At 50.9% G+C, this 11,699-nt stretch overlaps 1 protein-coding gene across 2 annotated transcripts; it reads left to right on the forward strand.

Moving 5' to 3' along the window:
- Window positions 1-228: 228 nt before the first annotated feature.
- VAX1 (ventral anterior homeobox 1) lies at window positions 229-6,519 on the forward strand. 2 transcript variants are annotated; one of them, XM_061364232.1, is made up of 4 exons: window positions 229-765; window positions 1,779-1,881; window positions 3,503-3,690; window positions 5,180-6,519. In XM_061364232.1, exons 1-4 carry the CDS (start codon window positions 760-762, stop codon window positions 5,717-5,719), a joined length of 837 nt encoding a protein of 278 aa, XP_061220216.1. In that variant the 5' UTR covers window positions 229-759; the 3' UTR covers window positions 5,720-6,519. The 2 variants fall into 2 exon arrangements, with proteins under 2 accessions (XP_061220216.1, XP_061220218.1); XM_061364234.1 differs by lacking the exon at window positions 229-765 and having other exon boundaries at window positions 1,112-1,881.
- Window positions 6,520-11,699: the final 5,180 nt, after the last annotated feature.

Below are 11,699 nucleotides of genomic sequence, written 5' to 3' on the forward strand. Positions count from 1 at the left end.
GTGCAACATGTGGCCTTTCACCTCGCCCAAGAACCACTGCCAGACAGCCACACTCAGAGAATTGTTTGTTAATAGTCCAATTAGATAATTGCCATCTTTCACTCCTTTTGCTCTACATTTCCCATAAAGGAATGAATAAGGAGAGCAGCATGAAGAGGGCTTCTGCCCTGCAAGGTGACAAGAAGGACTGGAGCATGCTCTTTGCACAAGGCCATTTGCTTGAATTGAATCATTGTAGCCTAATCAACGGTCTTATTGGATTACTGGCTGTTGCGGTTCTCAAAGATATTGTAGCAGAGACAATGAAATAGCTAGAGTAAAACTTTTTTTTTTCTCCTTTAGTGGATAACGCAGTTGAGATTTTTCACGGGCTATCTCTCTCTCTCTCCCTCCCTCCTTCCCTTTCCTTCCCTCCCTCTTTCCCTCTTTCTCCCCCTCTCCCTTTCTCCCCCCTCCTGGATCCACTGAGCACAATGCTGGCTCTTTTTTTTTTCTTCCTCCTTCTTTTTTTTTTCCCCAATGAGCAGGCTCTGCGAATAGGTTCAGTGTTTGCGAAGGTGCAGAATTAGCACACACACATGCACGCACACATACACACGCACACACACAGGGAGAAGCACAAAAAGCGAGTATCGGGACTGAAGTAAGGAGAGGTAGGAGTTTAAGATGGCTGTCTGTGGGGAGATGTGTTAACGAGGATTTCTGCTGGCCAAGATAACCTGCTTCATTGGAGAGATCTGCTGGAAGGACCAACTTTTGATGCCTGTGCGTGCTGGGGATCTGTTTGTTTGTTTAGAATTCAGGGGGCTCTTTTCTCTTATTTTTTGGCTGTGGTTTTGCTGGTGGGTTTTTGCTTTTTCCACCCCCCTGCAACTGCATTTTTCCAGCACTTCCCAGCAGCTTTATTCAGATGTATTTGGCGTGCTTTGGAGAAAGCCACTCTATAATCGGGAGGTCAAAGGCATACTGAAGAAAGTTAATAATGGCTGCTAATGGTGCTAACAATTCAGGGTGAATCTTGTCAAAAGTTTTTTTTTTTTCCTCTCTCCCCCCCCCCCTTTTTTTCCTCCTTTTTCTTTTTTTTTTTTTTTTTCTCCGTTTTTTTTTTTCTGGAAGTCTCAGTCTTTTGATTGTGTGTTTCCTGAAAGCAAGACCAATCATTTCAGTTTATTCACTGGCTAAACTCTACTTGATTGGGGACAAGCACACAAACCATCCATTACGATCTGATATATTATCCAAACAATTTAGTGTATTCATGAGGTAACCTAAATGTGGAGGCTGCAAAATTACCCGTAATCAATTGAAACAGCGAGTGCGCGTCCCTCTGTGTGTCTAACAACTACATGTCTCTGTAATAAGGCAGACATTAAATCATTTTAGAGTTGTACTGTTGAGTACCTGATCACTGGGCGCTCTGGGAAGCTGGACAGTCACATTAGGACGCTGGAACTGAGGAAGCCGCTGCTTTTCCAGTGGGATAAAACCCGATCTTCCTTACTCAAGGTGCTTTTACAGATCCCCACCGATCTGACCCTAAGCCGTGCAATATCCAACATAGACTTCGCCTTCTTCTTCTTCTACTCTTCTATTTTTTTTTTGTTGGTGGTGGTTTTTTTTCCGTTTTGTTTTTATTGCACTACATGTTTGGGAAACAAGACAAAATGGACGTTAGATGCAGTTCAGAGACTGAAGCTAACCGGGTCTCGAAGAACGGACATAAAGAGGGCAAGGAAAGCAAAGGGGCTGAAGGAAATATTTCTACTTCTTTTTTGAAGGATCAGCAAGGGACTTTTTCTGCCTCTGCAGCTACGGAAGGTTGTAATAAAAGTAAATCTAGTTCGGCTGACCCGGACTATTGCAGGAGGATCCTAGTTAGAGGTATGAGTTTAAGGGATTTCGCGGCGGGTGGGGGTGAGCTGTGAGATGTGCTTATTTCGTCGCTTTGCCTTGGGTACCCCCCCCGGCTTGGAAGCTCTTCCTGCGGCCCTGCACCGCGCTCCAGCCCCGTGTGCTGCGGCGAATCGCCTCCGTGGCTGCGGGAGAACTTCGGCCGCGGTGGTTCCCCCCCCGCTCCGCCCGGTCCCGTCGGGTTTTAACGGGTTTTATTGCCCGCGTTGCACCCCTCCCTGGGTGCCCGTCCCCACGGGGAGCCCGCCGGGGCCACGGCTCTGGCGCTGGCTCTGCCCCGAGGCCGGGCGCGCTCCTTCCGCGCCCGCGCATCTCGGCCGCCGCGCACAATGGCGCGGGGCCGCGGTTCCCGCCCGGTGTGGAAGCGGGCAGCAGGGTCCCCTGCAGAAAGGGCTGGTTTGGAATAGCCATCACCCTTAAAACGAATGGGGGCACCACGAAGGGCTTCTTAACCCTTATCTTTTATTATATGGTTATACGTTTAATTTCCCCCAACGGTCGTCTTCTCTCCAGGCTGAAGTAATTAAATCATCCTATTCCTCCCCCCTCCGAAAAAAAAATAATAATCATAATTTAAAATTTACCTGCAGAAATTTCGGATTTATTAAGGAGAATTTTGGGGGAGGAGGGAGCGAACAGAATCGAACCGAAATTAGTGCGAAGCAAGGCCTTGTAAACAATAATTAATCCTTGCGCGACCGATTGACCCAGAGAGGGGGTCAGATTAAAATGATGTGATTGTCTCTGATTTAAAACGTACCGAGGAGGTAAAATTACGGAAAGCAAAGTTGGGAAGGCTTTAATGTAACATGAATCTGGTCCTAGCTTGACAGTGGTGTTAACAAGATTTGTCCCGCTTTCTTTCGGTCCGGGCTACCAGAGGAGTGAGGTTTCTGCGGGCTCTTTGGTGCCTTGGGTTAGCTTTTCCCCCTTTTTTCCTCCCCTCCTTCTTCTCCTGTTTGCCAAAATCCCGGAGCTTGCTTGCTCGGGATGCGGGGCGGGCTGGGGTGTCCCCACATCCAGGGTGGGCACTCAGCCAGCGCTGCCTGTGCCCAAAAAGCTCCTGCCTGCCTTATTTTCCATGGAAAAGTCTAACAAAATTCAATACGTGGATAATAGGGAGGTTTTCTATTTTGGGGGGAGTAGGGGGTGGCTTCCAGCGAGCCCTAACCTGGGAGCTTCAGGGGGAACAAAGAGTAACCCTGAGCTCCAGGCACAAAGCCCGGCCTGGAGGATCCTTCCCCAGCTCTCCGGAGAGAATGTGGGTGATGCGGCAGTGTTGTAGTGTCAGTGGGATATATTCAAAATCAAAACGATTTTTAACTGGGCTGATGGGATTATTTCCAGAGCTTTGGCCCCCCATCTCCCCCTCCTTCCTTCTCTGTTGGGTGTTTGGGGATTTTTATCCTCTTCCTTGGGTGCAGTGGGTAGGTGCAGTGCCGCAGTCTCCATCCCGACTCGGGGCTTGGGCTTGAAGGCGCTGGCGACGTCCCTTTCGTTTGGAAATATTAAAAGGAATGATAAAATGGGGGGAGAAAATGAGAGAAGAAGGTTGCCTGGGTGTAAAACTGACTGCGCCTTTCTTTGCCAGATGCCAAAGGTTCAATCAGAGAGATTATTCTGCCCAAAGGGCTTGATCTGGACCGTCCCAAGCGGACCCGCACCTCCTTCACGGCCGAGCAGCTCTACCGCCTGGAGATGGAGTTCCAGCGCTGCCAGTACGTCGTGGGGCGGGAGCGCACCGAGCTCGCCCGCCAGCTCAATCTCTCCGAGACTCAGGTAGTCCCAGAAGGACGGGGACCCCCGGCTGCCCTGTCCCTGTCCCGTGTCCCTCCGTGGAAGCTCCCATCCGGGCCCGGCCACCTCCCCTGCTCCAGGCCCCACGTGTGGGCCGGAGCTACTGCCCTGCGCGTCGTCTGCGCGCCTCTTGCGCGCCACCGCGCAGGCCGAGGGAGCTGGTGGGTAGAGGCCCACGCGTGTCGGGTCTGGAGAAGGGATGAAGCTAGGGGTGCGTGGCTGAGGGACCTGTAGCTGTGTGCGGCTCGGGAACGGCTGCGGCCAAAGGGGGGTTCCGCCGCCCTGCGCGTCCCAGCACATGGCCCCCCTGGGTCTGCGCGGGGCCGAGGGAGCTTGGCCATGAAGCCAGACCCTTCCCCGGGCCGGAGCGCGGCTCCCACCGCGGGGACCCCCCCGGGCCCCGTCGGGGCTCGGTGCTCCCGGCTCCGAGGTGCCGGTGCGGGCTGCCCTGGGGTGGAGTTGCGCGGCTGCGGCAGCGGAGAGGCAAGGAGCGGCCAAGGCGCTCCCGGCCAGCAGCAAGCGGAATATCGGGGGGAAGCTGGCACCGTCCCGGGGGCTGCCGGTTAGAGGAGGCTGATCCGAGCACTCTGCCCTGGGTACGGGAGATGCGGGGACGGGCCTGAAGTTTGGGCCGTATTTTGGGTGCTTGTATTTCCGGCCCCTCTGTCCAGCAGAGCAGAGAGGCCGTGGGGCGTCAGGAGGGTTAGAACTGTGCGTGGGGCGTGAGGAGGGTTAGAACTGTGAGAGTGTGGGGGAAAGTCTAAAAAAGCTCAAACTTTTGAAAGGCAGTTTCATATTTTTGCAAAACATCGTGCAATAATAACCCCCCCGACAAGATAATTACCTTTTTTCTTTCCCTTGCCGGATAGGAATGACAAGTTCAATAGCTCGTAGGTTACAGAAACCGCCACGGGTGTTTGGGGGTTTGGTTTGGATGTTATTATCATTATTGTTATTATTCCCGGGAGTGGTTTCCAGGATTTCAGTTTGAAGTTCAGTATTGTCTAAAATGGATGAGGAGAGAGTATCCAGGCCAGGAGGTTGGAAAGGGAACATGGAGTTGTTGTCCCACCCAGGAAAGGCAGCTGGGCCTGGGCAGGCAGCAGTGTGGGAACGCAGAGAGGGTCCTGAGTTCTTGGGGCTGAGCTGGCTCGGAATAAACCGTTGAGGAAAGGGCTGGAGTACGGTGAAATCGGATAAAGTGAGACGGATCAGGCTACAGATGCAGTGCGATAAGGAGTGTTTGTCCCCTGTTCCCTCCGGGCGAACCCCAAAACGGGGAACCCCGGGCTTGGGGGGTGGGAAAGGGTCGTTCTGTGCCTTCCTAAAGCGCTCCCGTTAGCAGGTGCGGGCTGGAGCCCCCCCCCCCTCCCCCGCAGCCCTCCCGCTCCGCCCCGCGGGGCCCGGGCACCGGTCGGGGGGCGCCGGTCGCAGCCCGCCCCGCTGACCCTGCTCTCTCCCCGGCCTGCAGGTCAAGGTCTGGTTCCAGAACCGGCGCACCAAGCAGAAAAAGGACCAGGGCAAGGACTCCGAGCTGCGGTCGGTGGTGTCCGAGACAGCCGCTACCTGCAGCGTCCTGCGGCTGCTGGAGCAAGGCCGGCTGCTCTCCCCGCCGGGGCTGCCGGGCCTCCTGCCTCCCTGCGCTACCGGAGCGCTGGGCTCGGCGCTACGCGGGCCCGGCCTGGCTGCGGGCAGCGGCAGCGCGGCGGCGGCTGCGGGTCCCGGGGGCGGCGGCTCCCCTCATCCACCGGCCGCCAGCACCGCGGCCGGGCCCCCGCCGCCGGCAGCGCTGCACGGGGCGGCCGCCGCTGGGCACGGGCTGTTCGGGCTGCCGGTGCCCGCGCTGCTGGGCTCGGTGGCCGGGAGGCTCTCCTCCGCGCCCTTGGCCGTGGCCGGTTCGCTGGCGGGCAACTTGCAGGAACTGTCGGCCCGCTACCTGAGCTCGTCGGCCTTCGAGCCCTACTCCCGGACCAACAATAAAGAAAGCGCTGAGAAAAAAGCACTGGACTGACTCTAAGTAACTTCCCCGTATTTATATTTATAGTCTCTATTTGTGGCGATATTTATGGGGCGGGCGGCGCGGCGGGCCCCTCCATCCATCCCTTCTTCCCTCCCTCGCCGCCTCCAAGCCCCGCGGCGCGGTTGCCTCCGCGGGCCGGTGCGGAGAGGAGCGGGGTCCCGGTGCCCGCGGGGCGAGGCGAGGCAGCGACCGGGGGCTGCGGGAGCGGGGCAGTCCCCGATGCTCCCCTGCCCAGCCGGCCCGGCGTCCGTGTGTCCTTTCGGAGAGGGAGGGGGGAGTCTGTTCGTTTGCTTTGCCACCGGTAGGAAAGGGAAGAGGAGGGAGAGCGGACGGGGTGCGGTTTGGCTCTTTCGGGCCCGCTGTATCCGATGCCAAGCGAGGGAAAGGGATTTCGGAGAGAGGAAGATGGAGCTGCCAGGTGATGCCCGGGTTTGGTTTTTTTCCCCCCTCAGTGACTCCGAAGCACAAGGGGTTGGGGGCTTCACCCGTGCCCCCAGTTCCAGCACACCCACTGCACTGCAGACCCCGGGAAAGCTCCTTGCCGCTCGCCCGGAACACCGGCCGGGAAAACGGCCAGCAGCTTCCCTTTTCCACCGTGAATCCCGAACGTGGGAAGGGCCGGAGCGGGCTGCTTGCAAATAACACGCACGGAGCGGGGAGACAGAAACCAGTGGCTGCAGAGATTTTGGATCAAACTGTCTCCCCCTTCGAGATAACACAAAGCCCCTATTTTCCCTTGTATTTTCCTTTCTTTTTCCCCCCATTTCCACCCCTCGCATTCCCACGGGCCAGCCCCGAGGTCCTTATCTACAAAAACAAATCTGCAGATAAAGGATGGATAAATCGCGACTCGATTTGCATCCAGATCTGTTGCGATAGTATTTTTTCTGTTAATTTTTTTCTTCTATTCGATTTTTTTCCCCAAAAAATTTCAACGCGCATCAAAATGAAACAAAACCAATCTTTAGCCTTCCTTCCTCCTAAACCAGCCCTCGCGTATATCGCTCACACTTCATTTAAAACGAACGTCAAATATAAAAAGCGTATCTTTTAATGTTATTTTTGTACTTTAAAATACATCTATGTAACAAGCTCCTCCTTTTTTTTTGCCTTCATAATTCCTACTGCTATTTTCTCCACAAACATGTATTCACCCTCTAGTATTCCGGATCGAATATTTCCTGTTCAATCTCGGTACTTGAATGATTTGCCGGAAAAGGGATGCTGTACTTTTAGCGAGCTCTTTGGAAACAAGCGATTAATATTCTTGACTTTGGTTTGAAGTTTCTTTTCTTTCTTTCACGTTTAACGTTTACAAACTGTATAAATCCGTGCCACCAAACTGTAACCAAAAAAAAAAAAAAAAAAAGAAAAAAAGAGAAAAGAAAAGAAAAAAGAGAAAAAAATTTGACAACAAGTGGAATGGTTGCTGTAGAATAGAGAATTAATTCTAGAAGCGGGCAGAAGGAGATGGACAGAAAGAAAATAGTAATTTTATTGTAAATTATTTACGTCGGAAGTTTCTAGGCAACTAGTCGGGAAAAGAAACAAATAATGGATGAATCGAGCGCTGAGCCCTTGCTACTAACTTTTGTTCTGAATGTTTTGGATATTTGGATGTTTTGTATTTATGTGGTGAGAGTGAAATATATTATATCTATATGATGATGGAATTAGGTGTATTTTCGTCTTATATTCATAGCACCCACATTACTTTAATCTAATGTACGCGCTGCTGAAACCCCCCCAAACCCAATCCCTCTGTAAGTTCACAGTTTTTATTTAATTTTTATATTTTACTTCTAATTCTGAAAAAGGGGGTTGTAAGGTCCCTTTCATGGAGCGGGATCTTTTCCCTTTTCCTTCTGGAGCAGTTTGGGGCATTCCCAGTCCCCTTCCCGGCTCCAGCCCATTTCTCGCAGCGCTCCTTACCCCGTGGGCCCAATCCCCTACCCATGGCTGTCCTTGTGGTCGTGGTGGCACTGTCCTGCATGGGGAGACAAGCTGGGTGCCCAGCCTATCCCAATGTCACCTCCATCCTGGTGTGCGGGTCCCTCACTTCTGCACCCCTTCTCCTGCTTGCAGCGGGTGCCGGGCCTGGCTTATGGATGCACATACATGTGTGCCTATCTATATAGCCCTATATAAGCATATATAAATACATATACAAATATATATATGCTTGTGTGCATAAATATGGATATTAATACCTAAACAGCTCCTGCTTCCGTCCCATTTGGCAGCCCAGCCCTGAGAGTCCTTTGCTGGGATGCCGGTATGGGGCAGTATCCCTGTTTTTTGGAAGCCCCCCCTCTGAGGCCTCCATTCTTCCAGAGCCACAGGGAGGTCTCAATCCATGGCTCCCCAGGCATCTCCCTGGAATCCCAGTGCGGCCTCTGCTGAGCTTTGCCATGAGCCTGTCCTAGCCACGGAGGATGCACGGCCCTGGATTAAGAGGGAAAGATGTGGTGACGATGGTGATTTGTTGTTTGCTCTTCAAGTGTGTAGAAATGATCTGGGGAAGGGTGAGCAGGGCAAAGGAGGGGATGGAAGGTGACATTTGAAGAGGTGACAATGAACCTTTGGTCAAGACTGAAAAACTTCAAGGGAAGGGGAAGGGAAGCAGTGGTAAAAAGAAAAGAGCTGAGAGTGGCAAAGCAGATCTGCCAGGGACACCCTGGGGGATAGTTCTGGGTTTCTGCCTTGCCTGCATGGGCTGCACAGCAGCACCCGCATCCCTGGACAAAGAGAGGAGCCCTGGCCTGGGCTACCTTTGCCATAGAGGCACTCACCAACCCTCAGAGCTTCCCCGGCTCCCCTGCCCTGTGTGTGTCTGTCCTGTGTTCTGAGCTTGTCCTGTCCCTCCTGTTGAGATAGGACCACTTTGTGGCCCAAACCTGCTGCTGCACCGTGAGCCATGGGGAACACCAGCACGAATGTGTCCTGCTGGAACTGCCTCAGGTGCCTTCAGCTGAAAAGAGGATTTCTCTGCTCTTCTATTTTTGCAACCAGAAACAGTGGAGCAGGCACCATGAGGCCCTTTTCCCCTGGTTGCTGGTCTGACACACAGTACCGGGGCTGAAGCCGTGGTCATTGTCAGCCCTTTACTCCTCATCTAAGGCAGTTTAAGCCAGCATCAAGCTAAATTGCCTACACTAAAGCCAAAATCCTTATTTTACAGCTTTTCAGCCCTCAGTAAACATGTGAAGAGCTGGATGGTTTTATTCTTATTGCTATTATTATTTCTGAATATTTCCAAATAAGGATGTGCCCTGAGGTGTGAAGGGGCCTTATCTGAGCACTCAAGCAAAAGAAATACTTCAGGACATCATTATTAATTATTTCCCCCCCCCCCCCCCCCGTCTCTTTCAAATGCCACCTCTCCCACCTCTATACCCGAGGCTGCTTCTGGGCTGGGGGCAGAGGAAAAGCTGGAGGCTCTGCAGTCCCATGCAGCGTTATCACAGACCTAGTCCTGTGACTCGGGTCAAAACCTTGGACCCCAACACGGAGGGAGTTCCCTTTGGAACTTGCAGCACCTCAAATGCAGGGGGTTCTTGGGTGCCTGTCTCCCATCCTTTCTACTAAAGGAGAACAAATCAAGAGATGTTCATCTGATTTCTATAAAAGGAGGAAGGAAATAGCACCTGTAGCTGTGTCGCTGTGTGGGACAAGTTAAACATCACGCATACACAAATTGGTACAACCAGTGATCCCGAATCAACAAACTGCTTATAAATAATAGTCCCATTTCTTGTTGTTTTTTTTTTTCCTTGTTTCCCCTTTTTGCCACCTATCCCAAAGCTGTTCTAAAGCCGTGTGCTGTCCAGAGACTCTGCTTGCTTGTTTTCACTGAACTGCTGAATTCCATTCTATGGGAGCAATGAACACAAACCACCTTCCTGGAAGCTACTTGCTGCTGAAAGTTTTTTGTGGTATTTCATGTGGTATCTTTATTTGTGCCCATCATTGTGGCCTCTGAGCTCAAACTAAGGAACGTTGGGCTTACGGTGAGTGAATGTGAATGGTGGGAATATTTAGCAGGAAAGCAAATAAGCAAAATATAAACTTATATCCGGTATGAGTTTTTAAGGAAATAAAGAAAGTCTTCCCGTGGCCGGCAGACTTCCTCAAACTTTCCTTTAGCAGCAGCTACACATAGGACTTAGGGTGAGCAAGCAGTAACAAAGGCTGAGGGCAGCGTGGGGTGTTTCAGTTTGTTCATCTGAACCCAAGGAATGTTTTCACAGGTACATGGACAGGATGTCTGGTCCTGTGCCTCCCAGGAAGGCAAAGTGCCCAGGAGCAGCTCCAGGGTGAACACACAGCAATGTTAGCCACGTCCATGAAGGGAAAAGAGGAATTAGCCTATTTAGAGGATTTTTTTCAAAAGCATTTGCCCACCCACTTAACATAGGCCCTGCTTTATTTGCTGTTCCTCCATATCCCTCATGCCAGGGATTAGTGCAGCCTCTGACCACTTTGTCTCCATTTGCAACCCTGTCATCAGCCCCACATACATGACCTTGTGACATGTAAAAAAGCACATGAGGTCCCCGATTAACTTCAGAGTATTTTATTTCTTTAGAGAAAAGGAAAAAAACCACTTCAAAAGAATAACTCTTGAACAGAATCAAGTCATAGTCACTGGGAAGCAAAATTACCAGGCAGGCTAATGTGAAATCCATCGATGTGATGCTGTCTGTGCAGTGGCTGTAATATAAACGGTGACCTCGGACCATCACTGTGGTCCAGAGGGCTGCCTGATGTGACATGCTTCTGAGTCACATATAAGAACTCTCTAATAAGCAGTTTACTCCCCACCTTGCTGCTTTGAATAATTACTGAGAAACTTAAGCCCAATTGTTTATTAGCTTTCTATATGTAGTTGTTACTGTTAATGCTATTCTTTATGCCTGTGCCAGTGACTGATTTTTATTTGAATGTTAAGTCAAACGTTTTTACTGGAGTGAGCTCCACAGTCAATCTTACATAGAATAAAAATGACAATATTTTTAATATTCATTTTCTACCTTTTATTAACAGGAATAGTCCCAAGTTATGTCATTAGAAGCAGCAGAACAGACATTCCCAAGATATCTTCTTCAACCACATCTTTTTAATTCTCTTTCACCAAGTTACCTCTTCTTCATCTCCTTTCTACATGAATAATCAAAAGCCTTTCAACTTCTTTTCATACACAGTTCTTGCAAACTGCATTTAATGTAACTGTTTGCCAAGAGGTGTTGCCTTTTCTTTCTTGTTCTTGCTATGAAAAAAACCAAAGTAATAAACTCCCAGACCCTTTTTCTCCTCAGTTATCTGCAGCTCATTCTGCTGTTTGATCCCCCTGCTGTGAGCAACGATAAAAACATCACACTAGTAAGGATTCACCCAGAATACAAACCTTTACGTGACACGTAGTGTTAATGGCCAATGAGAGAAGACTGGATCACAGGCCTCATCTGCTGAGCTGCCACAGCCTGGGAGGATGAAAGGTGTTTTCTTGCAGGTGAAACAACCAGCCAAGGAACCAGAGGACAAATAGACAGTCCAACCCGCGCAAGGCTGTTTTCAGTTCTGTCTCCAGAAGAAAAGGAATGCTAACATGAGTTTGGATTGTTGCTAAGGTGAGTCTCCCTTACATATTCAGTCAAGTGTTCAAGGCCAGGTTGGACAGGGCTTGGAGCAACCTGCTCTAGTGGAAGGTGTCCCTACCCATGCCAGGGGTTGGAATCGGATGAGCTTTAAGATCCCTTCCAGCCCAAACCATTCAATGATTCTCTTTCACAGGGATCAATCTGGAGAAAATTTTGCAAGATAGAGCTCATGGAGTTTTTTTTTAAACTGATTTCCCAATTCCAAAATAATGTCTTATTTTAGTGCACAGAAAACATGGCGGGGAGGAAGGATGAAAGAAACTCCTGTTGGTGAGCATAATTTTGGCAAGGCAGGAGCTGCAGCTTCAGGG

Source organism: Neopsephotus bourkii, unplaced genomic scaffold (genome assembly GCF_033783945.1).
Source record: "Neopsephotus bourkii isolate Nb327-2 ecotype Australia unplaced genomic scaffold, CSIRO-AGI_Nbou_v1 NB_1189, whole genome shotgun sequence".
Classification (NCBI taxonomy): domain Eukaryota; kingdom Metazoa; phylum Chordata; class Aves; order Psittaciformes; family Psittacidae; genus Neopsephotus; species Neopsephotus bourkii.

Coding starts and splice junctions, on each gene's coding strand:
- VAX1 (XM_061364234.1), top strand. CDS start 1,644: ATGTTTGGGAAACAAGACAAAATGGACGTTAGATGCAGTTCAGAGACT. Junction 1,882..3,502: donor CAGGAGGATCCTAGTTAGAG/GTATGAGTTTAA, acceptor TTTCTTTGCCAG/ATGCCAAAGGTTCAATCAGA. Junction 3,691..5,179: donor TCAATCTCTCCGAGACTCAG/GTAGTCCCAGAA, acceptor CCCGGCCTGCAG/GTCAAGGTCTGGTTCCAGAA.